Source organism: Pezoporus occidentalis, unplaced genomic scaffold (genome assembly GCF_034315485.1).
Source record: "Pezoporus occidentalis ecotype Australia unplaced genomic scaffold, CSIRO_AGI_Poc_V1 ctg223, whole genome shotgun sequence".
NCBI lineage: Eukaryota > Metazoa > Chordata > Aves > Psittaciformes > Psittacidae > Pezoporus > Pezoporus occidentalis.
The window spans coordinates 751608-776269 of NW_026914106.1; the positions used below are offsets into that span (position 1 = coordinate 751608).

Sequence of the window (24662 nt, forward strand, 5' to 3'; positions counted from 1 at the left end):
TCCTGAGTCACCGTGGTGCACAATCCCCATGGCACATGGAGAACCCCTCTCCCTGATTCGGGCCTTGCTCTTACACCTTCGCCTCCCTGCTGGCTGTTGAGCAGCCTTTACTCTCCCACCAGTGACCAGCACGGCGTCACCCACCCATCCCAGTGCCAGGGACACCGGGAGCAGCCCCCGGGGCAGGCTCCTGCTGCAGGAGTGGGACTGAGCTGGGGCTGGGGGCTGTACCCGGGAGCAGGATGTGCACCCACCAGCAAAGAGACCGGGGAAGCCTTTGGCTCATTTGTGTTTAATCCTAGCTGAGAGCAGGAGGGATGAGGGTGTCAGGCTCGGGAATGCTGGAGAACGGGATCAGGCACAGGAGCCCAAACAGCCCCTTCCCAGGCAGCCCGGCTCATGCCATGGCTGTCTGTGATCACACATGTCCCTGAGGGATGGAGACCCCTGGGAGGGGACAGGAAGCCCAGGCATCCTTCCCCATCCTGTCTCACCACATCCCACCATGGCTCTGCCCCCCTCACCGGCTGAGCAGCTCTTCCAGTGCCTGGAAATGCCGGGGGCAGGATCCACACGTGAACAGAAGCCGTGGGCCCGTGAGCACAGGATGCGCAGCGAGCAGAGCGGGGTGGGAGGAGTAGGAGGGGTGCACAAAGCCAGAGCTCCCCCCACGCTGCTCCCCATCCTTACCCTGGCACCAGGGACCCCATCCCGACAGGACTGTGGCAGCGGGGCAGGCGGGGGGCAGGACCCCGGTGCCCACCCCGCTATGAGGAGGCGAAGGAGGACGCGCGGGCGCTGGGCACAGGGGGGGCCGATGGGGGGGGCGGGAGGCACCGTCCCATCTTGCGCAGGGTCCGCCCCAGGTCGGCGCGGAAGTGCCGGATGGAGAAGCAGTAGACGAGGGGGTCGAGGCAGCTGTTGAGGCTCAGCAGGGCCACGCTCAGCGTGTGCAGCACATCCAGGGTGCCGGGGGTCCCGCAGAGCGGCACCGGGGGCCGGGTGCCCACCCAGGGCGCCAGCGTGAGGTGGTAGGGAGCCACGCACACCACGAAGACCAGCAGCATCCCCAGCACCATGGCACGCGCCTGCTGCCGGTGCGAGCCCGGCGAGGCTGCGGCGGGCACCGAGAGCGCGCGGGCGATGGAGGCGTAGGTGCCCAGCAGCACCAGGAAGGCGATGCCGAAGAAGCCCACCATGGCGTAGGCGTACGCCCGCTGCCGGCCGTGCTGCTCGAAGCAGGCCGTGGCTCCGGTGCGGGTGCGGAAGGTCTGGTGCGTGGCCAGGGTGGGCACGGCACAGCCCAGCCCCAGCAGCCAGGCCAAGGCAGAGGCCACGGCGGCACCGCGGGGCCCCGTCAGCGGCAGCTCGCGCCGCGCCGCCCGCACCGCGCTGTACCGGTTGAAGCTGATGAGCGCCATGAAGGTGATGGCGCTGTAGGTCGCCAGGTAATAGGCGGCACCGGCCAGGCGGCACGCGGCCTCCGAGAGCAGCCAGTTGCCCCCCGCCAGGTAATAGGGGATCCAGAGGGGCAGCGTGAGGTTGAAGAGGATGTCGGCCAGCGTGAGGTTGATGAGGTAGATGCGGATGGCCTTCCTCACCTTGCCGCTCTGCAGGAACACCACCAAAGCCACCAGGTTGCCCGGCAGCCCCACGCACAGCACCAGGCAGTAGACGGCGGGCACCAGCACGAACTGCACTGGGTCCCTGGGCACGCAGTGGTCGGGGTGCCCTGCTGGCAGCGGCTCCAGCGCCGAGCCGTTCATCCCGGGATCCTGTGAAGATGGATGGGGTGCGGTGAATGGCACAGGACAATGGCACCAGCAGGAGGTGGTGGGGCCTGGAGGCAGAACCTCCTGCGGGAATGCCGTCATCTGCCAGAGGGGCTCAGCCTCCAGCCTCGCAGATGAGAGGGTCTGGAATCCTCTCCCAGCTCAACCCAACCACATCTCCCCATGCCAAAGGGAGCAGCCAGAGGTGCTGCACTGGCTCCAGCAGGCAGCTGTGCGGTTTAAGGCCTCCCAGGACCCCGAATCCCTCCACAGAGGCCATCCACAAGCACCAGAATGGAGACCCCATGGATAGGGGGGCACAAGCACGGGCCTGGCAGCCCCCTCCACCCCAAGCCCTGCTCCAGGCAGGTTTGCCGCTGCTGTTTTGCAGTCCTGGCCACGGAAAACCACCCTGTGCCGCAACGGCTGTATCCAGGGTTGCAGCTTTCACCTCCCCTCACTGCCTGCCCACACCTCACCGACAGCACTGAGTCACCCAGCGGGTGCTTTCCAGCATGGCAGGGCTGGATTCAGCACACCCAGCACCCAGCACCGTGTTGAAACACGGAGGGCACAAGCTGCCGAGCACGGGGGGGGGGAGCCAGGGCCCATCCTGGGGGCTTCAGTTGACTTGCAGAGCCTGCTGAGACCTCCAAGTACCCCCCAGCACCCTCAGTGGTCCCCCTTCCCTTTCCCCCTCCCACCCGTTGGCACGGGGGATACTCCATCCCACCCACGCCACGCTGGTTACCTACCCACGGCGCTGGGCTGGAGCGGCTGCGTCCCTCCGGCTGCTCCGCGCTGTCTGATCCGGGCAGGCTGGGGAAGGCTTTAAGTGCCGGGGCAGGCAGGGGCTGCCTGATCCCCCCTCTGCCACCCCAAGCCCCGGTGGGGTCGGTGCCTGCGGGACAGCAGCGGTGGGGAGAGCACCTGCGTGTGTTTGTAACAGGGGATTCCCTGCTGGAGCCATGCTAAGACCCCTGTGCCGGCTGCTGGGGCCAGGGCACGGGGGGCCCCCAGACCCATCTCGGACCAATTCCCAGGGCCCTTTTCCCACCCACGCCGGGATGAAAGCGGCGCAGGGTCAAGTTTCCACACCCGGCAGCTGGGGGAAAAGAGGGATGCCCTGAAAGGGATCAAAGCTGGAATCTGCCTCCTCGCAGCTCTTTGTGCTTGTGTTGGCTTCAAAGCTAGGTTGAGGGGGAGCAGCACCCCCAGGCCACCCCCCCGGACTCTGTGAGGATCCAGCTCAGTGCTTTGCAAGGCCTTGCAATTTGTGGATATTCCTTTGGGATACCCAAGGTGGCTCAGGTCCCGCTGTGGGTACACGGGGGTTATCCCAGACAGCCACTCTCCCCTCCCAGCCATCCCAGCTGCCCGCTGGGAGGTGCAGGGGGGTCCAAACACAACCCTGGGGTTCATCCCGAGGGATGGCGTTGGCTGTGTCCATCTGGATCCCTGCTGATGTGGAGTTCACTGCAGCAAGATCCCGTGTCTACCCAAGGCACGTGGTCTGCGGGGGTCACGCTGCTGCTGTCACCCCCTTGGATGAGCAGCAAGGGGCCTGGCACATCGCTGGGTGGCTCTGGGTGGCCGGGGGGGCTCCTGTCCCCCTGCACTCCTCCCAGGGACCACGATGTCCCCTCAGCTCCCACTGAGCTCCCATGGGGGGAGGCAGAAGCAAACGGGGGGAGGCAAGACTTGAAAAACAAGAGGGTTTATTCCGAAATACGAAAGCCCCCCCCCCCCCCCCCGGAGGGCAGCGCCAGCCCCAGCTCGGTGCGGCCAAACCCCGGGGGGAGCCGCGCACCTTGTGCCATAGCAGCGGAGCTGCTGGGACAGCATCGCCCCAGCCCTGCAGCGTGGGGCACCCAGAGGCAGGGTCCCTGCAGCACCCGGTGCCTCAGCGGCGGGTCACAGCGCAGGATGTGACGCCGTCCCCCGTAAGACACCGTCAGGGCACCGCTTCCCGCCCGCCATCACTCGAACTTGGGCTTGGGGGGGTCCGCGTGCCCGCGGATGTTGAGCAGCAGCAGGAGGCCGAGGCAGACGGTGGCCGGGGCGCACATGGCCAGGGGCTCCCGCAGCACCAGCAGCGTGTAGATGGCACCTGGGCGAGGAGCAGAGCGTGGGGACGGGGGGGGTCCCTGCCCGAGGACCCCCCCCCCCGAGGCCCCTCGCCGCCGGCTCTCACCGATCATGAGCACGCTGAGGATGAAGTTGCTGATCTCCTGCAGCAGCTGCGGCCCGAACGCCAGCAGCAGCCCGGCCGCCGCCTCCACCCAGCCCACAGCCTGCAGGTACCGGCCCGGCTCCGGCTCGAACCCCAGCGCCTTCAGCGGGAACACCTCTGCGAACCGCACGAACTGGGAGCTCTGGGAGCGGAGCAGCCCCGAGCCGGGGTTGGGGGCACGATCCCAGCTCTGCTCCGCACCCGAAGCGCGCAGCCCCGCTCCCCAGCCCGCTCGCTGTCGCCGGGCGCCCCGAAGGCTCGCAGCACCCAACCCGCTCGCTCCCCGCGGGGCCCCCTGCTCACCATGTGCCGGTGCAGCTCGGCCGAGAGCAGCTCCGAGAGCTTCGCGGCCCCCGCCAGCAGGAAGAAGAGCCCGAGCAGGACGCGGAGGGCGGTGAACGCCGCCGCCATTGCGGGGCCGGGCGGGGCGGGGCGGGGGCTGCGCGGCTCGGTACGGCCCGGGCAGCGCAGCTTCACCCCGCGGGGCTGCGGTGCCCCCGCTCCATCCGGCACCAACCCCCCCCGAGCTGAGCTGGGGCGGAAAGGGTGAGAAAATGCGGGAAACCGACCCAAAACCTGGCGGGGGGGGGGGGGTGCGGTGCTGCCAGCCCCTGCACAGCGCCGCTGGCTGGGGGGGCTGCGGGGCAGGCAGCGGGGTTGGGGTGAAGGAGGCGGCTGCCGCCCTCCCTTCGTTGCCAGGCCTGCGCCAGCGCTGATCCCGGTATCCCGGGGGTGGAAAGCCGAGCCCCAGGGGAGCCGTGCGGGCACGGGCAGCGCTGTAGCTCCAGAGCAAAGCCTGGTAATGCCAGTGAACCGTGAAAGAGCAGGATCCGCTTTCCAGGCACTGGGAATGCCGTGTGGCACCTGCACCAACCCTGGCACAGGGGCTGCAGGGCTGAGGACGCTGGTTTTGCTCCTGGCAGAGCATCCTTCACGGGCTCTGCTAGGAGAGCTGCTCCCGGCTCTGGCTTGTGTGCTACAGAACAACAAAGGGCAACAGGCCAGGGTCAGCCCCAGCCCTTGGTGCCTCAGAAAACCCCTTGAGGGGAAAAGAGAAAACAACGTAAAGAGATGAAAAAACATCCAGCTCAGAACAATGGGTGACACCAGCAGCGTGGGGTCCTGCTTTGTTCCCGCAGGAAGCAGTTCAGGTTTGTTGTTAACTCTCCCTCCCTTGGGAAGGCGCTCCCAGCCCAGCCCAGCCCAGCCGGGGCAGAGGCTGGGTTTGTGTAAGCATTGCAAAACCACTTCAGCCTGTTTGCATTTCCCAGGGGCTGCAGCTCTGCTGCTGGGGCACGGCTCTCTGTTCATCACCCCCAAACCCCTCATGGCACAGGGCTCCCTCACCATCCACATGTTTATGACCTGCTCTCAGCCTGACTTTTAGTTACTGAGGTCATGGTACCCCGGGGCTGGTGCCCAGCTGTGGATGGAAAACCTGCACCCCATCCCCTCCTCCAAGCAACAGAAAGGCATCGGTGGACTTTACACTATTCCCCAGAACACCTCCCATTTCAAAACACTGTGAAGGAGTGGTAGGAGGTGCAGTTCAGCACACTGAATGCCAGAAACACATCCAGGCTGGAGCAGTTTCACAGAGGAAGCAGCCAGGGCTGCAACAGTGGCAAAGAAACTGGGGCAAGTTACTGGAAAATAACAGAACTTGAGGAAAAAAGGCTGTGTAAAGCCTGCAATGGATGTGGAGACAAAGACTCAAAACCAACCCCTTGCAGTGCAGCTATAGAGAAACCACAAAACCGCTTCTGCTGGAGCCTTGTCAGACTCTAGATAATGCCATAAAGGAGTTCAATCAAAGACTGAAATTCCTCAGTTATCCCACACCTGACTGCAGGATTGCAGGATGAAGTGAAAAGCAGCAGGCAGCAGCTTTTACTGCACCAGGTCCTGGCAAGGATTTAAAGCAGGAGTGAGTTGTGTTCCAGCTGGGCACTAACCCCACAGAACCTGGACCCAGACACACCTTAAGGATTTCCTATGACTTTGCCAGATTAAATCCCATTTATTTTGGTCTTTTCTGGGCTGGCAAAGCAGCTCCCAGCCAAACATTCATGACTCCTTGTGCCACTGCAGGGCAAAACCTTGTTACAAGGCAGCTGTATGGCCAGAGCTACCACTGGTGTATTTTAACACACTGAACTACTTTGGATTTAAGGGAAGGATTATATTTAACAAGTGACAGCATGGACTACGTATGTGTGCAGTACAGCTGTCCAAAGAATCAAATGAAGCAACATGAAGCTCGGTAGTGTGGGCTGCAAGAGCCAAACTCAGCACTTCCCCGGCTTCCAAAGCACTCCAACTTCGGCATCTCAGGTTTAATTACTAGAGTCCTCACCAAGAAAACTATTAAAAACCCAACCAGGCACATGTAAACCTTTAGAATTCTAAGACCTAAATAGACAGGCCTCGAGATGGGGGAAGGAATGGGTGAAACTTCCAGGAATACTTCAAGTGCCTTAGGTGCAAGTGTGGCTTATAAAAACCAGGAACTGCTGCAGTCTGCAGAGGCGCCTGCGGCTGCACGTTGCCAGGAATGCAGCCAGCCTGGGATTGGAGCTTTCTAACTGCAAGAGAAGCCCATGGCACAACCCCAGCAGGAAAAAAATACTGCGTTATGTATCAGTCAGTTCTTACTGGAGATGAGTGGTTTCTCTTGCAGGACTCAACAACCCCTGCCCTCCCCATGCAGCACTCCCTTTCCACAGCCCCGTCTGTGGCAGCATTCCCCACTCACCCACGGTGCACTGGGCAGATTTGCTCACTCACTGAATACACTCTGCAATAAAACAGAAGCTGTTTATAAAAATATTAAATATTTTATTGTTGGAAGTTGCATGTTCCTGGCTCCTCTTCCCTGCATTCAGACTTCATCTGCAAGTGCAAAGCACACAATCAGCAAGAGCATTAACAATGCCAGCAGAGATCATGACACAGAAAGAGCATCAGCACATGGCAACGGGCTGTGCACCCATCAAGTGTTCAAGGACCACAAATGCTCATGTAAGATGTGAGATTAAACAACAGCATTCACATTTTCATCTGCTTCATAAACTTCAAAGATCTGAAAGAGCTTTATGTTTACTACCCTAAGAACAAGAGGAGCAGTGACCAGTCACACATGATTCAATCTCACTGGCTCTGCATCTCACAGGTTCAGCTGCGGCATATCTGTTACTTACCTGTGACTTGTGACTTAAGGTACCTTGCATGTTGCTTCTCACACAAGATTTTAAGTATCTGAAGTTCCCCCTTGTAGTTTTAGTGGTAAATCAGAGGGAAAAGGTCATTAATTCCAGCTCCAAGTTCGTTTATTTCCCTAAATCACCATCTGCCTATGCTCTTGAAAGTGCCAAGTTTACATTCCAGGTTATTTAGAAAGTTCAATGTTCACTGAAATATTAAAGTTGCTTTTTACCAGCTTCTAGTTGGATTAACACGAGGAAGCTGCTCTATTGCTCCTTTTTCCTTGCTGACAATCACCCACCCAGTTCACTGAAGCCAGAATACAGAAGTAGTTGTTTGACCACCAACAGCATTCAGGACAGTTTATTTGATGCTGCATGGCTGAAAAGCCCTGAACAATGGTTATATCCTTGGTCTACAAAAGAAAGATTCAGAAGTTTTATATAAAATGAAGATTAATCAAGGGCAAATTCCAGGCAGGAACTATGTAATACCTCCCAGGGTGCTGGGCCACTGAGCTCCCACAGCAGTAGAAAGACACTAACTACTTACTTCTCTTGATCTCTTGGTCCCTCCACGTACCACTGGGCATCATGCTGGATGTGCTCACGCTCGGCTCCTGAACTGGAAAAACATTCACATGTTATCCCCACAGTGCTTATGAAACCTCTTCTACAAGCCCACACCTAGACAGGTATTTTAACCACTGCTGCCAAGGTACCAAGCCCAGATAGAGTGCGGGTGGTTGACCCCACAGCTTGACAACAGGTACCAAGCTTAAAGTATTCACTCATACCCATTTCTCAATATTCACCGATTCAAAGGTGAAGGTCAATGCCCAGAAGCCTTCATTACTTCACCCGCTCAGAACAAGACCAGAAGTTATGCTTACTTCCCATGGATGAGCACACCGGTTTCACTCAGCTTTCATCTTCACCTAAAGGATAACAACCAAAGTTACTACAGTCACACACAGAAAATTCTGACCATTTCAATACTAACTTAAAAGTAAGTTTTTAAAATATATGGACTCGTTAGTTATGAGGGGGGGATTTATAAATTATGCCGAAATACTGAGTGGAAGAATAAGGGGCAGAAATAGGCTAACCTAAACACTTGTGAAGAGATGAAGGAATATGCAGGTAGTTGACTCAAGAACTGCACCTTGTCTGAGCACAAACCGTAAATCACCAGTCTGAGTACAAGAAGTTTGATGGCAGCCAGAGGTATACTATCCCTTATGTGAAGGTATTAACAATTTTGTCAAGCTACTTCAACTCTTTTACCCTAGTTTGTCTCCTGTAGTAGCACCCTCTTTCTTCCCCTTCATGAAGGAGGGCAATGTCCCCGGACTCCTAACAGCCCTCAGGTTCAATAGTCCTAGAAGTGCTTCAAAAGCTAAAGGAAGACATTAGAGGTTAGCACTGAGTCTACTACTTTGGTCCTCGGCAACAAATTCTTCCCTTCTCAAGACCCAGCCTTTTTACTGTAGCTAAGATGAGGGCAAACTGCAATGCTGAATAGCCAAGGGATGCAGTACACACCTCTAGTTAGGAGGCAAGTCACACCATGGTCACAATGTGATCTGACCAGGCAGGGAGAAGTTTAGTCTCAAATCCACCACCTGGGTTTTATCATGGCCCTCAGGAGCAGAGGTATAGTATGCACGTTTTGTTTTCTATGCTATAGCAACAAACACCATGCATAAGGGATACTATATCTTTGTGCATCCTTTTAACACTCCAGATTCACTTCTAGCCACGTTCCTCCCAACCCTCCCCAGTTAGCTCTTCAGTACTGGTGTTCAGAAGCAACATTTATAGAGATGGGGTATTCACAGACCACTGCGGGACTGCACAGCCAAGTCCTAACGTGTCAATCATTATCTAGCAGCAATGACAGAGGTGGGAGAAGGCCAATCCTCCCTTTTTTTCCTTTTCCAGTAAGCAGCTATTTAACAGCCCCACTAGCTGGTATGGAGAGGAGAAGAAATCTGAAGCTAATTAGTTGATTCCAAACTTGCTAGTAGTGGAAGAAGCCAAGGAATCACCCACAACAGCATACTTTTTATGCATCCTTTCCAACATGCTTAGCCTCATTGAACATAATGAAACGAAACACTGGCCTTCCTGATCATGTCACTGCAGCTGGCAATGATTAACAGAGACATGCAACCCCATTACTGCTGGAGTCCTAAAACTACTCACAGGCCTCAGTGTTTAGCTATGGGGGAAAACTGCAAGCAAATCAACACTTTGTATGCTTAATGTTACAGTGAAGCCCCCATACACGCTGTGCTCTCTCCTGACAGCACCAATATCTGGATCTGAGGGCCTAGCAGTACGCAGATGTATTCTGACACCACACTTCTGAGCTTCAGATAAGCTTTTGAGAAAAAGTGTATTTCACACACAGATAAAACCAAGATGAAACACAATGCAAGCACTTCAGTGTCATTTCTGGTACCCACTTGTTACAGACTGACTTAGAGCAGACATGACTATTGCTTTTAAGTTAACTACCACACCAAGTTTCATTACTGCAGTCAGAGCTGGTTTGAGACCCATGGTTCAGCCCCAGACTGCTTGCTCCAAGAGTGTCAAAAACCTGCCAGTTCAAGTACGCAGGACAGGGCAGATGTGCCAATAACCCCTCCACGACATTCCTGCAGGTCAAGTCAAGTATCCAGAGCACGCTGGAAAAAACCCTAGGCAGATCTGAGCACTGGCTTAAGGATCAGTAATTCAGTTTTTGTTACATGATAGTACACATACTGCCATCAGTTTCGCTTCTCAGTTCTAGTCACAGGTAAGAGAAAGCCATCACAAAAAGCCAAACTGACTTTGTGACAAGCGATGTCACTGCTTGACTAGCTGGAGTTGGGCTACACTTGCCATGGTGTAACCAAAGACCTGCTGTTATTATCTTAAAGTGCAGCTGCTACTTCAAGCTTTCAGTGGAACATGAAAGGATAGCCACAGCAGAGGGCAAGACTGGCCAGCAGATTCCCTCTTCAAGCAGCAAGTCTTGCCTGGAAGGTAACACAGAAAGGTCCAAATGTGACAATAATACCAGAAACAAGTATGCAAGGCAGAACAAGCAGGAAAACACGTTACAACACCTCTGAAATAAACTGAACATCAGACAAGAGAGCTAGATCATGTGCTGAAACAAGGGACCTCAAAATTCAGGTTGAAGAGCTAATGCAAAAGAGCTGGAGATCAGCATGTCTGGATGTCTGGAAACATAAGCATGTTAATTCTGGAGCACTGAAGTCGGTGTTTCTAGTAATTAAGAGTTTAGAATTACATCCCCAAGAATGATGAAATTCAGCATTACACTACCAAGATGACTCTACAAGGCAGAAATACAGAATCCCATCACTGTCAGTTAAAGGCAGAGGAATGCTTGTCAAAAAGACAACTGAGATGTCCAACAAGCTCTATAAGCTACTCACAGCGATCATCGTTCAAGCACTTATTTGTATGTCCTCAAAAATGTTGCAAAAATCAGTCTCAGAGCTGACTCTTAGCAAGTTGAAAGTGACTATCACATAGTGCACACAAGGCTAAAGCAGTGATTACTAAAGCATTTCCTATGAGCCAAGACTCTACAAAGGGATGCACTGTAGATGGGCCACGTTGTCACTGCAGAAAGTTTAAACAGTCCTTTTCTAGGCACAGAGAGCAGTCAATCCTGTTGACTAGGTTAAGTGAGTTTAAGATCACATCCCCTCTTCCCCACAGAGCTCATCCAAGAGTATCTTCATTACATCAGAACTAAGAAAAATCCACACAAGCCGAGTCATATGTACAAAGGAATCGGGTCTGAAAATACTTATCTAAGAATCACAGTAAGTTGCTTATTGACTCTGAACAAGACAAAGCTTAAAACCGAAAACCACGCAGAGCTTTGATGCAAGCTTAACATACAGGTATGAAGAGTGCTGCACTGTAATTCCACAGTCAGAAGTGTGATGTCAGAATACCCACAGTATAAGATTACATAGAAAGTCACCAAGTTAGATTATATTGCTTGTTACCTACCTGTACGCAGTCGGCAATGAGAATCTTGGAGCAAGCAGGAATACTACATCCGGGTCCTAATGTCCATTGCCATTTGTGGTACTACGTTCCTCACAGTTATGAACTGCAGAAATGCTGGCTAAGTGCAGTTATGTAGCAGGCCACTAGTTATAAGTGTAAATTGCAGTCTCAAAACTCCAGCAAAAACTTGCTGCCACAGTAAATGGTTGCCAAGGAGAAGCCAAGAATTTCTCTACCACAAAAATACCACAAAATCTGAAAAGCAGTTGCAGTTTCTCATCAGCTGTATAAATGATTAGTGTCATGTGTCTACACCAGAAGATAAAAGATTACTCTGCATTCATTTCTGATCAAAGTGTGAAGATCTCTGTATAACGATACCACTTTCTACATGCTGCAGTTTTTAGAGATCTAAGTGTCAAAATGGGCTCAACAAATTTGATTAAGCAAGCTAAATTGCAACAGCCAATGTCCTCCAAGTCCAGTACAAAAATGTGTGACGTGATCCAGACTGTCCAAAACCAGATCTGGCCAACAAAGCACTTTTCTAAACGGTTTTAAAGATTCAATTATATAAATCTGGTTTTATGAAAAAAGTCCAAAACCTCAGAGGAACAGATCAAAGGAACATAACTTTCTCACCTCCCACATTTAGCAGATTTAAAGTTGACATGTTTGCCAGCTTTTAAGACACCACCTTAAAAAAAAAGGCTTGAAAAAGAAGTTGGCTAGTTAATTGTATGCCTTTTTAATACATGCAACTCAAAGCAGAACTTGTTTTAGAAGTTCTGCTTCTGCAGCTCCAACAAAGCTAGATTTAACCCAACTTTCAGATGTTTTGAAAACTGCCAAATCTTTCAGTAGTTACTCATCATGAGTTTTGCAACTCAGCTAATTTTAATACCTAGCAACGGGAGCTTACGTATAATACAGGGGTACCAAAAGACAACCTCTGTAAGGTACAAGGACATCAGCATCCTTCACTCTTCCAAGTTACAGAACTACAAAAGAACATACTTTAGGATATGCACCGGCATCTCTTTAATAAAGAAAGACATGTAATCTGAAAAATAAACTGAAAAAATTAATTTAATGTTTATGTTCAGAATTCCCCATCTCAGACACCTTCACCTTCTGTGGGTGTCCCACGAACACCCTCCACAACACATAGGCATTGGTTAATACTACTTCAATAAAGCAAATTGCATCGGTACTGCTGATTTTTAAACTAAGTATCCAGTACAAGTACTCCCAAATACCTGCTATGCCATTTAGGAACTGCCAATTGGGAATTTCCTGAAGAGCAATTCGTTGTTAACAACCCCCAAACTTTTCTGGGAAAAGAAGCAGCATTCACCAAACAAGCTGAGTCACTCTTTAATGCACTTGATATTTCAAGTCGGTGTTACCTGGTATCAACATTTACCAACAGGCTATTTTTTCAGTTAAGCAGTAATAGCACTTGCAGCAAGTACTTCAAGAGGGATCACCTGCACTCTAAAATACTGCAATCTGAAACCAAGTTTTAACCACAGAGAAAATTTAGTATAGAATTTAGAATTAGCCAATGCTCAGCACAAGGAATGGGAAAGATCTTGGGAAGGAATTAAAGCTACTCACAGAATGCTCAGTAGTTGGGGAATCATGTGAAGGTACAGCCAAACTAAGTTTACCTACTTTGTGCCAATGCAGGATGCGTCAACCTGCTTAACACCAAGGTCTTTTACACTGGGAAGTCAGGTTCCCAGCTTAGCTGGTACAATGTAATAATAACCAAAAAAACTACCTTATCAATGAGTCCAGAATGCTCTGAAATTCTTCTGGGGCTTAATAAAACGAACAGCAAGCTAATGAATTCATCAGATCTTCTACAAAAAAACCTTAGAGGGAGTTTATTCGTACTGTGAAGTATTAACTCTTAAACTCCAGATTCAGATACTACTTTTGATGCATTATCTCCAAACATCAATAATAAGAGCAATAACCATCATGCAAGCAAGCTGATTTCTGTATTTTACATACAGGTTTTAAGGATTTGCCCACCAGCTACACGATTTAAGAATAGTTCCTGCAGTCCCCATAAAATAAATGATTGTATTCTGAACTAGGCAAAGTAGTCTATACTCAGTTACCATGAGGACATAAGCAAGTTAACCTTCATCACTACAGTAACACTTCTGGTCTTTTTGCCAAGCAGTTTCAGGTTAAGTATACAATACGAAGCAAGGCCAGATCCTGTAATCTCAAAACAGCTTAAGAGCATATAAATATCACATTAACAATCCTTTAGTTAGGAAGTCAGCCAATACAAGTCATTCTATCAATTTAGTTTAAAATAACCATTGCTAGTCTTCTGCTTAAAGTCTTTAAAAGATTCCAAGCAGTAACTGCCAAGGTGGTTAAGTGCTACCATCCCACCACCCATTATCCAGAGCTAAAATAGGAACATCATTACATACTGCACTGCTTGCAGTGTAGCTTGATTTAAAGCATCTTGCAGCACTTGCAAGATTTCCATTTGCTTCCTTATTGCAGCACAATTAATGCTCAAAAAAAGATCTGCACCTACTGCAAAGTTAGGCTACTATTTGACCCAATCTTAAGAGAGAGGAGGCATTTTGGGAAGAGATCTCACTCTTCCCTGCAGTTCCACACCCTGGTCTAGTTTGACCTCTGCTCAAGACTCTCAGTTTACTGCGGAAGGTGTGGTTTTTAGCCTCGTTATGTTTAACCACGAATGGCAAGAAGAGCTACTACATTTAGTTTTCTATTTATTTGAAGCACAGTAAAAAAAAGTTGGTACACTTTGGGAATTCAGTGGCACAAGGTACACTGCCATCAAGTTAGGGACGTTATACATCAAAAAAAACAGCTAAGTTTGTTTTGAAACACTGCATTACATAATTAAATTGTACTCGCCCAAACAGACCACTTACAAATATTAGGTCAGTAAGTTTTCTAACATCCATAAAAACGTAGCTTTCTTACTAAAATGCAAGAATTAAAAAGTTGGTGTCTAAACAAGACAGACAAAAAACAAACTGGAATGAAACTACAGGTCACATCTAAAATCGGGGCTTTTTGTTTGGGCCTTCATATTCTTCTCTCCCTCTACCATATCCTGTTGGTGTTCCAGGCCCCATTCCTCTAGGACCCTGGCCACCCACAGGCCCCGCACCTCCCTGCCCAAAGCGCTCAGGACGCTATTGGAACAGAATTAACAGTTCATTATATGTAGTTGATGTCCATGTGTGTTAAGTATATATTTTTAGAAGGTTCCGTAGTCAAGGTTCGTCGATACAATCACCATTGAGCCGATCCACAGGTACCGGGAACATAGAAAGGAAAAAAGGGTAATTTAAAAATTAGTTTATTGTAATACATGCCTTGAGGTATGTTCCCACTTGATGCATTCTCATACATCTGTTACAAAGAACAGATCCTCCCTGCAGTGCTAGAAACGTAAGCATTAGTGCAGATGTGAATTAACAATTTTTCCAAATGAGCTCTAGCAATTTTCAATCAAGTTAATGCAAATAGCTTGCAAACTTCTCACCTTTCGTGCAGTAAAAGCTTAGATTCCATCACTGTCATTTCCAAATAAGCCTAGCCAGAGAACGTATCTTCAGTTCACTGATGTATGAGCTGACATTCATAAAATGTCATTGTAAACAGAATGCCTACTCACCAGTTAATGGCATGTGCTGCAATAGAGACCATGTGCTTTTCAAGATGGGGTTAAGACTACGGTCTGCTGACTAAACTGCAGAGGCCTTAGGCAGTAACCAAAAGTGATTGTGAGCACTACTGGATTGCAAGAAGAAAAACAAAAAGTGTGAAAAAAGCTCGTGACCAGTGATTTAGCTGTACCTAACCACCACAATGCTTGAGCAAAGGACACTTCGGAACTGCTGCTGGAGAATATACAAATGTGTTCAAAGAGCTATTTATCCAGTGTTTCCAGTTAGAACTCTGCACAAAGGGTTGTGTGCATCCAGTCAGTATCCCCCTTCCCACCCCGCCTTCACCACAAGCTCTTGGAAAATTCACAACTTCACAGCACTGAAAGGTTTCACACCAAGATGTAAAAGCTACATCGCCCTGCAATAAAGCAGAGACTTCAGGTATTTTTCACTAGTACCTCTAGTTGCATGTATTTCATTTAGTTACTGTCTGAGTAGGTGTGATCAGCATTCAACCTATGGAACTGACAAATTATAAACTCAAAGATAGCTTTAAACTTTCATTTCCGGCAAGTTTTCCCACTACCGAGTATAGAACAGTGGTAGGTTGGTTGTTACAAAAAGTATCTGCAACTGAAAATTCACACCTCAAGTTCCTGACTTCTGAAAGTCGGTCTGAATCCTTCCAAGAAAGGAACTTCAGAAAGATTATCTAGGTTCTTTCTGCCTAATTCACGGCAGCTTCAGCTTTTCTCCAGTTCTGTTTAAAAAGTATTGGCCCAGTAACTGTGACAGCACTGTGTGGCAGAGATCCCCATTCTAAGAAACTCAAGGCAGTTAAACCATCTTACTGTCACAGCTTTTGACCATAGCACGTTTTCAAGTGTTACACAAGTTCAGCATGCACCTGTACCATGATTGTACACAGCATTCACCACAGACTGCCTAACTGCTCACGGGAAACTTAGGATCTGCTTCAGTATCAGTAGATCAGATACATTAAGGCCAACAGCACTGAATCACTGATGCTCTGAAAAGTTACCATTCCAAAGATATGGTTCCCCCAAAAAACAGAAGATTCCTGACAAGCTACTATGGTAGCTCACCACATTAAGCCAGAGGCCTAAACCCACCCAAAAATCATTTAGTTCAGCTTGTGCTACAGAGTGTACACCCTTTCAGGAGGGTGAAAGCACAGTCATATTGCCACCTAAGCCAACAGTTTTCCACCCTACCCATTAAGCATTTCTTTAATCTACATCCATATTGCTTCAGTGTGATAACACCAAGCAGGCTCAAAGCCCAGTCACACATATAGTGTGTCAAAAATAGTACACTTTGGAAACATACCTCGGAAGGCGAGATATGCTGTAGCTTTATCAAACTACCTACACAGTCATGCCCAACACAGGAAAAGAATGGGCTATCATTACTTAGTGAGACAGGAATCACAAAATGGCTACAGTCAAGGATCACTGGAACAGGCCTAAAGCTAAACCCCAGCATTTCTGCTCTTCTATAGCAAACATCAGCATACAGAGTAAGTGATATGCTGTTTACCATTGATTACTTAAGATAATCTGCTGCTTAAATAGATGTAAGCGCAGATTTTGGAAATAACAGCATATCCATACCAACATGCATCGATCCTAACTAGGCTTGGAAGGGCCAAAATAAATGCAGTGTTACATATTGGAAAGAACAAAAATCTCTCTTGCCCATTAAGACAGAATGTGGAATTCCTGAAAAGCTACATTATGTGGTTCCATCATGAAATATGTCATTCACTAGAATTTATAAAAAATCCTTCCAAGCCCAACAGTGACGCAGAATTTCCCAAGTCCAATGAAGTCACAGTTAATTGCAAATATGCTGAACAGCACATTTGAATTCACTTCCAAACAACTTCTGATTGTGTAAACTACCATAATGGTTAAGAACTAATCTACCAAACTGCCACTCTAGTCTTCCATGTTAAACACCTGACAAGAAAGCCAGCAGTTAACAGTGAAATTACACAACCATCCAAACACTGGTAGAGAACTCGATTCCCAACCACAACATCTCCCTTGTGCTAAGCTAAAGCCACCACAAGATACGTTACCATGTCACTTCCCATCATAGAACCACTCATGGCTGCTTGGCCAACTCCTGGATTAGCTTCATAACCTATGCCGCCACCACCTCCGAGAGGTGGGAATTTCTGGGCTGCAGAAGCATAAGGATCTAAGGAAGAGAAATACATAATCATATTCTGACACTTCCTAAGTCAGCCACAAAAAGTAATCATTGAAGAATTCTTTACCTCCCATGTTCATTGTGGTGGCACCACCCATCCTCATGTCTCTCTCCCTCTGCATGGAAGAAACAACTTTGAGCACAGGTAACCAACTACTGAAATCTGTACCTCTTCAGGAGATAAAAGCACATGTACAGCCAACTACTACCCTTTCACCTACACAAAGGCAACACGTTATCTAACCTAAGGGAAGCAAAAGGCATCAATCTCGAAATTAAATCCAAAAATTTCCTGAACATGATAATGTACCCAAAAAACAGCATGATTTCACTTACTGGATCCATGTAACCCATTCTACTGTAATTCTCTTCTCTCTGTCTTCTCATTTGCTCCTCCATCTCCCGCTGACGTATCATCATCTCCTCCTCTCGCCTGCGACGCTCCTCCTCCTGCCTGATCACCCCAAAGCAGACTGTTAAAACCCAGGAGTGTAACACATTCACTCATCAACATCACTTGCATCAGCAATTTGAAAGGCACCAAGTGATTGCACTTAAGCAAAAAGAGACACTCTATGATGCTCAAGCTCTTGAGGAGAAACTTACACTGCAGTTCAATTTCTCATGCACAAAGTGAAGCAGCGATGGTGTTTCTTGAAAAATAAAAACCTCCATATAAGTAACTGGGAAAAAAATAATGAAATAAATGTAACTTTGAAAAAAAAAAAATCCCATGAAAGCCAAACCAACCTGAGCTGAATTTCCTTGCGTTTCTGCATTTCTTGGTTATGGAGCTCTTCCATACGTCTCAACTCTTCCTGACGCCTCATGAGGTCTGCAGAAATGAAGCCCTGTCAGCAGCTATTTCACAAACTCGTGCCAGATTTACCCTCAGATTTGGGAGAGATCAGCCTCAGCAGCACGATGGCAGGCAGCCACGTCCCAAGTGTCACTGGTTGTAACAACACTTCATTTAAATTAAAATTGAGAAACTATCAGTTGCTCTTTAAGCCTAAAATTCTCAAGTTAGCAGAGGAAGCATGAATTTATTCATGAAACCACCAGCCAGCCAGCCATTTAATCTAGCACTAAAAGCAAAAAAGATGATCTAGAATTCACAGCCAATTACCTTGACGCAAGAGGTTTGCCTGATGCTCATGATAAGCATCTTCCATCTCACTTTCAAGTTTGTCCTTGGCATCTTTCATGTTTTTTGCTACTTGCTCTCTCTGTTGTTTTTCCATTTCATCTAAAGATTTCCACCTCTGGGAATATTCAAATTCAAAACTGCCAGGCTGAGCAAAGCGGGGAGGAGTCTCTCTTTCCCTGCAAAAGGAAGATGCTCTTTCAGACTGGGGAAACCTGGAATCTGAAGGTCAATTAAAAAACCACAAGCAGAATAGCCAGATTAGCAGGAATCAGCAAAGGAGCCGTGAGCCTGAGGTCCCTGACCTCAGACTTGTGAGAGAATGCTGGTAACAGTGCAGCAGCATTTTACACACTTAAACAGCAGCATTTCATGTAAATCCTGTGACTACCACAGCAATGATGGAGGCTCCTGCACTGTCACACCCAAGCAGATCTTCCCACTTATAGCTCTACTGCATGTTTATCTTATCTTCTTGCTTAGATACTCCACTGCTAGCAACTGTCAAGGGCCAAATACTCAAACAAGACAGCCTTTTGCCCAAGTACACAGAGCTGCTCATAACAGCAGCATATGGAGAGACAGAGTTTTTCAGTGTCAACTTACCCAAAGCACTACATGCCAAAGGCAAGTAATAATCTTCACTTTAATTTAAAGAGCTTTCAAACTGCCCGAGGGCCAACAATTCCTTTTGTCATATAAAGAAGCTGGAGTCAAAGACTCAATAAGTAAGGGAACAAAACTTGGGAAGTTCAAAAGCTTTCCATACATTAGCAATGTAAGGCAGTGCAGCATTTTAGGAACACCATACTAATGTGCACTGTTTTCAAAGACACTGCCTCTAAGCTGTTCCTAGTTTTTGATCAAAGCTAGCAATCCCGAACACTTTTCCATACAGACAAGACAGGCTGAATCTCTCCCCTGCACTCCTTTTTATGATCCAGGAAAATAGAGTATTCTTACAACAAACAGGTTCAATATACATATCCTAACTTAAACCTGCTATTTAGGAGGACTCTTATCTACTCTTTTATGCTCAGTGGTCAGGCTCCTGAGGCAACCTGGAGGCAGTTGGGTTTTATTAAACATGGAATGAGTTAAAGTTTTACTTAATTGCGCATCTCACACCATAAACAGCTGTGTATAAGTTCTCTATGAGACCATCAATACGAAATACACCATGAGATGGCAGCTCTCAACAGGATGAGCAAACAGCTGAAGTTTGCTTTGCTACAGATACCAAAACCATCTGCTATTGAGCAGCTATTTAAGTCTTCACTGTTTCTTTGTGATGCAATGTGGAAAATTGCTTCGGGAATGCTTAGTGAATATACTAAGGAAATCTGTATGCTCTCTGAAGCCAAACTACCACCAAAACGCAACAAGCACTAAAAATACTACTCAAAATTCAAAGCCTATTTCTGAAACACTACTCCATCTCCTTTAAAGACGAAGACAATACTACAGACATCATCTACACATACGCTTAACGCCAAAAAATAGTGCCTACTTTTGATACATTGGATTCTTCTGAGCAAGCTTTTCTGGAAGACCATCTTCATCATCCAGCTGTTCCAACGGTTCCACAATAACTGGCCTAGGAGTGCTGAACACAAAATACTCAGTTTACTTCCCCATCAGAACCTCCAATCTGAACAACCGATAGCTGACAGCTCGAGTCAGCTTACAGCTCAAACTCCTCAACTGCAAAATACTTACGTTGTCAACAAAAACACTCCTTCGGTACACCGTTCAAAGGCTTTCCTTGCCGCTGGCTTTGACGCAAACTCAACAATGCCTTTTCCTGTTGATCTACCTCGATCATCTACAATCACAACCGCTCTTTCCACTGGACCGAACTGGGAAAACGCTTCCTCCAGCAACTCGTTGGACACATAGGGTGAAAGATTACGCACTGAGAGAGCGGCGGCATGGGTGGCAAACCGAACACGAAGCTGACGACCCCGCATGGGGGTATCATCCAGTTCTGCCTTCGCAATTTCTGCAAGAGCTCTGGATTCCTAAGGGAAGTTTTAAGATCTGGTTTTAGAAAACCAAGCTATAAATTACTATTTCGGAGGAATTAAAGGGGTGAAATTAACAGAACGAAAGCCTACCAATTTAATGAATCCAAAGCCTTTCCCCTTGTTGATAAAAACCTCTCCTGGCTCCCCATATTTAGCAAACAGTCTTTTAAAGTCTTCGTCTGTTATATCAGCAGGCAAATTCCCCACAAACAAGCGGCAACGCTGAGTATAGGTCTTCTCCCCGGGTCGCCTCAGCAGAGAGAGGTTTGCTTTAAATCCCTATAAAGAAGCAGACCAGTTCGAGCCATCACCGCCAAGACGCGGCGTTACCCCGCCAGGACACCGGAGCGCCGCCGACATAACCGCGCTGCCACAGACCCCTCGGGGTCCGCAGGCACCGAGGGAACGCGCTCAGGCCGCCCGCTCTCCCCTCCGCCGCCTCCACCGGGCCCCCCGCGCTCCTCCCCTTAAGATGGCGGCTGAGGAGCGCAGCCGCCGCCATCTTGTGCTCGGGGAGGGGGAAGGGGCCATGACTCACCTCGTCCGAGAGCTTTTCGCCGCCGCCGGCCGGACCCTGCTGTGAGGAAAGGCTCTGCTGTCCCTGGTGCTGCTGTCCGCGCCCGCGCTGCTCTCCGCCCGGTCCGCCGCGGTGCCCCGGCCCGCCCTTGTGCGGCCCGCCGGGCCCCTGCTGGGGGCCACCCGGTCCCTTGGGCCCGCCGCCGGGCGACTGTCCTTGTCCTTTCTTAGGGCCGCCGGCCGGGGTAGGGCTGGGGCTCGGCTTGGGCTGCGCCTGCCCACCCGGGCCAGGAGTCGAGGAAGGTGTCGACACCGGGGGCTGCTGCTGCGGCGTCTGCCCCGAGGGCAGCGCGGACGACGGAGGCGCTCCGGGGCCGGCCTGGCTGCCGGCGGGCCCCGCTGTGGTGGCGGCTGACGAAGAAGACGAGGAAGGCGGAGCAGAGGTCGACGCGGGCGGCTTCGGAGGCTCGGGCTTCGGGCCTCCGCCCGGCGGGCCGCCCGGGCCCTGCGGGCCGCCTCCCATAGGGCCCCGGTTCTGGCCCATGCCCATGCCGGGCGGCGGAGAGCGGAAATCGTGATTGGGGCCTCCGCGGCCACCGCCTCCGCCGCGCCGGTGGAAGCCGCCTCCACCGCCGCCACGGCTACGGAACCGATCCCGCGACATGGTGATGGCGGAGAGAGAAGAAGAAGAAGCGCTCCGGATGCGGCTGCCGCTCCTCAGAGCCCGCTGCGCAAAATGGCGGCGAACGGCAGGCCCTCGCCGCCGCCTTTGTCCGCCCCTCATATAGCTTCCCCGCCCCCGGAAGCCACGCCCTCCTCGGCGGCGCGGACCGACTGCTGGAGCCGCCAATCGTGTGCCCCTATTCCGCTAACTCCTTGATCCCATTGGTGGGAACCCTGCCCTCTGTCAATTGGCTCGTTTAACCAGCGACGGCGCTATCCGTTACCGTCCTGCCTGCTGATTGGGCAGTTTGATCGGCGGGAGGCGAAGTCCCGAAAGACACCCGGCTTCCGATTGGCTGCTGGGGAGTCAGGCGGGCACGCGGGCGGCCGGCAGCTCCGCGTTGTGCAGGCCCCGCGGGCGGGACAGGCCCGGGTACCCCCGGGGGCCGCTGGGCCGCAGGGCGGACGGAGGCGCGGGGCGCCCCCGGCTGGGCCCACACGGGCTCGGGCTGCGGCTCGGACAGTGCACGTTGAAGTAAAGCCATGCGCGTGCTTTAGGCGCGGTCGGCAACCCTCGCTCCGGCGCTGACAGCAAATTTGATGTAAAGCACGCTGCGTACTCAACCAAGAGGGGCAGTGGCGCACAGGTCGTTTTCACTCCATGGTGGTTGAAAAGCAAGCTCCCTGTCAATGCTCTCAATGCCGTCCCCTTGGCTGACAAAGCGGGCGTCAGTTCCCCAAAATGTAAAACTCTCAGTAGGAAAGTAAAGCAGTTGTACAAATTCACGGTGGTTGTGGTCCCTGTATTCCTTATTCTAACATCGAAAACGAGCCCAAAGTGTTCCCCATCTGTTTAAGGTTTTCAGTTTTCAGCGCGCTGCAATGGAGACACCAACGTGACAGCACGACGCTTTCATGCTTTCGCTTCAGAAGGGTTTCGCTCCATCCAGCTCCCGAGCTCCTGCTGATGTTTCACATTCGGTTTGGGGTCTGAAGAACCAAACCCCACGTGAAACCCAAGCAAAAGCTGCAGGTTTCGTTTATATACACAAACCCCTGTCACTGCTGCATTGCCCTGGCAAAACGCCACTCAATCTCATAACCACCTGTGAAGCCCCAGGCTGCCAAAGGGCTGACTTCACAGCAAAGCGAGCTTCCCTGTGGATTTACATTTTCCAAGTAAAACTGTGCTCTAGACCGATCTTTTCCCCAAATCAGCACTGTCCTCATGACTTCACCCACCTCCAAGAGCAGCAGAACGGGAGCCCCACGTTGCTTTAAAATGGATTCTCTCCAGATGTCAGCCCCTCTCTGGGAGCAGTAAATGTTTCCACCACGAGGTGTCTCAGAGGTTAAAGCGCTGGAAGAAGGAATTTGGGACGCGCTCCTGCTGCACGCAAACCTGACATCGCCTCGCTGTCACACCTGGCTGCATCTGTTCAGGAAGCAGCAAAAAAATACTGCGTGTAAAAGGGCTGGTTTCGCCTTTGTTGTGTCCCAAATGTAAGTGAACTGTATTTTAAAGAGTTGTTAATTTTCAGCATCCCGTGGAAGAAATAAAGAGGATAATTCTGCTCTCAGTCCTGTGAAAATCTGTTCAACTCCTTTGAGGTCTGCAAAGTGGCTTTGAATTTCCACGTATCTAGTAGAGGCCAGGTTGTGCTTACATGTTTTGTAACTGCAATATAAGAGTTTATCCTGGGCTTGAAATCAAAGCAACACTGATGTCGCTATGAGGACTTGAAATAAAAATGACCTCTGCTAACAGTCACCTGTTTTGTAAATACTCACAGTAGGCAGCTTGCTGTTTCCATACAAAAACAAACACGGAAGAAAGCCCAAGCTGTTCTCCCCAGTGTGTTCCACTGTAAATAAACCTTGTGTCCAGACTGGAACCCCTTTATGACAACTGTGATGCTATTTACAAGCAGCTCTGTGGTATTTCACCATACTTCATATTGATCTGTTTGCAGGGATGTTTAGTGCACACACACATGAGTTTAGTTTAATAGGTGCTGCTGGGAGAACGAAAAAAAAGTAGGGAGAACTCAAGATCTTTCCCTCCTCCAGAATATTAATATCTACTTATAACACCAATGTTATTACTTCTGAAGATTCTTCATACTGTGCAACTGATCTACACAAGTGAATTAAGCCATGATAAGAAGAGATGGAGGAATATATCAAAGAGGGAATCAAGCTGCCACTGAGGTGTCTGAAGTCAGGAATGTCTCAGCTGCCACCGAGCAGAAAGGCATGGATCTCAGCAGGTGGTTGATTTCGATCATTTTCCCCTAAACCTTTTCCTCCTCCTCTTAACATAAATAAAAGACTGGCAAGAAGATATCTGTATTATCTCTATATTATTAATTGCAGATTGCAAGAGGGAAGAGCAGCATGTGTCCAACCTGCTAATTAAGAATAATTACCCCATGAGGGTCTGTAAGTGACCTGTGTACAAACAGTAAAAGCTCATGAATCACAGTAACGTGTACCACCACTAAAGAAGCAATTAGATGAGGAGTGATTAAGTTGTGAAGAGATGCTGTGTCTGCATTCCTCAGGGATTTCTGACCGAGAAGGAAACAGTTTAAGGGCTGTTTGCACAAATCCAGGTATGTCACAGAACTAGAGATGCTCAGAAATTTTAAGAATCACGAATCAAAGGAAGGAGTGGACAGGGAATGAGAGCAGGGAGGCATCTAGAAGGTGCAGGCTAGCATGCTTACCCCACTGCAGCTCCACCAGTCAAGTCCATGGTGCACTCTCGGATAAACCAATCTCTGCAGAACGGCTCCAGTATCCTAGAGCTCAACACAGTTTCATGAATAACAGTGTTACCTTTCCTAGAACAAAAGAGGAAGTAAAATGCCTCCGGCCACATCTGGTACCTAACGCTGGAGGCAGGATGGAAGGAGTGGCTAATAGCTGCTGTGATGGTGATTCAGCTGCACAGCAGAGCTCTCAGCAGCCTCCCTGTGATGAGTTATCCTCTTTCTCCTGCACTGTTTTCACTCCCTCCATGAACACTACATCTGCTCTCCAAGAGTTTTTTTCTGTATACCATAACGGATACGGCTTTTTTAGTAGGCCCTTTTTTAACCCAGATGTATAAAAGTAATGCAGGGCCAGA

General features: G+C 49.7%; 3 protein-coding genes across 15 annotated transcripts; all 3 read right to left on the minus strand.

The window, feature by feature from the left end:
• Window positions 1–280: 280 nt before the first annotated feature.
• On the minus strand, window positions 281–3100 carry LOC134164739 (platelet-activating factor receptor-like). The gene is made up of 2 exons (XM_062620836.1): window positions 2528–3100; window positions 281–1775 (listed from the first exon to the last, which is right to left on the minus strand). The coding sequence occupies exon 2, from the start codon at window positions 1764–1766 to the stop codon at window positions 768–770; it is 999 nt and encodes a 332-aa protein (XP_062476820.1). The 5' UTR covers window positions 1767–1775; window positions 2528–3100; the 3' UTR covers window positions 281–767.
• A 602-nt stretch (window positions 3101–3702) lies between these two features.
• On the minus strand, window positions 3703–4464 carry TMEM35B (transmembrane protein 35B). Its single transcript, XM_062620837.1, has 3 exons — window positions 4309–4464; window positions 3967–4147; window positions 3703–3882 (listed from the first exon to the last, which is right to left on the minus strand). The coding sequence occupies exons 1-3, from the start codon at window positions 4414–4416 to the stop codon at window positions 3752–3754; spliced, it is 420 nt and encodes a 139-aa protein (XP_062476821.1). The 5' UTR covers window positions 4417–4464; the 3' UTR covers window positions 3703–3751.
• A 2358-nt stretch (window positions 4465–6822) lies between these two features.
• On the minus strand, window positions 6823–21654 carry SFPQ (splicing factor proline and glutamine rich). Of its 13 annotated transcripts, none has more exons than XR_009965203.1 (13): window positions 20889–21651; window positions 20441–20629; window positions 20043–20344; window positions 19834–19929; window positions 18306–18502; window positions 17927–18011; window positions 17513–17630; window positions 17244–17292; window positions 17043–17164; window positions 11256–14458; window positions 8102–8146; window positions 7762–7828; window positions 6823–6897 (listed from the first exon to the last, which is right to left on the minus strand). XR_009965203.1 is itself a non-coding variant. In XM_062620693.1 (11 exons), the coding sequence occupies exons 1-10, from the start codon at window positions 21648–21650 to the stop codon at window positions 8126–8128; spliced, it is 1941 nt and encodes a 646-aa protein (XP_062476677.1). In that variant the 3' UTR covers window positions 7169–7828; window positions 8102–8125. The 13 variants fall into 13 exon arrangements, 3 of the variants coding, with proteins under 3 accessions (XP_062476677.1, XP_062476676.1, XP_062476678.1); XR_009965201.1 differs by having other exon boundaries at window positions 7762–7833; XR_009965200.1 differs by having other exon boundaries at window positions 8024–8146.
• Window positions 21655–24662: the final 3008 nt, after the last annotated feature.

Excerpts from the sequence above, each read along its gene's own strand:
- LOC134164739 (XM_062620836.1), bottom strand. The coding sequence starts at position 1,766 with ATGAACGGCTCGGCGCTGGAGCCGCTGCCAGCAGGGCACCCCGACCAC.
- TMEM35B (XM_062620837.1), bottom strand. The coding sequence starts at position 4,416 with ATGGCGGCGGCGTTCACCGCCCTCCGCGTCCTGCTCGGGCTCTTCTTC. Across the intron at positions 4,148-4,308 it reads CCGAGCTGCACCGGCACATG|AGCTCCCAGTTCGTGCGGTT; the intron begins GTGAGCAGGGGG and ends CTCCGCTCCCAG. Across the intron at positions 3,883-3,966 it reads CCTCAGCGTGCTCATGATCG|GTGCCATCTACACGCTGCTG; the intron begins GTGAGAGCCGGC and ends CTCCTCGCCCAG.
- SFPQ (XM_062620693.1), bottom strand. The coding sequence starts at position 21,650 with ATGAGGGGCGGACAAAGGCGGCGGCGAGGGCCTGCCGTTCGCCGCCAT. Across the intron at positions 20,345-20,440 it reads GCTTTGGATTCATTAAATTG|GAATCCAGAGCTCTTGCAGA; the intron begins GTAGGCTTTCGT and ends AACTTCCCTTAG. Across the intron at positions 18,503-19,833 it reads AAGAATCCAATGTATCAAAA|GGAAAGAGAGACTCCTCCCC; the intron begins GTAGGCACTATT and ends TTCCTTTTGCAG.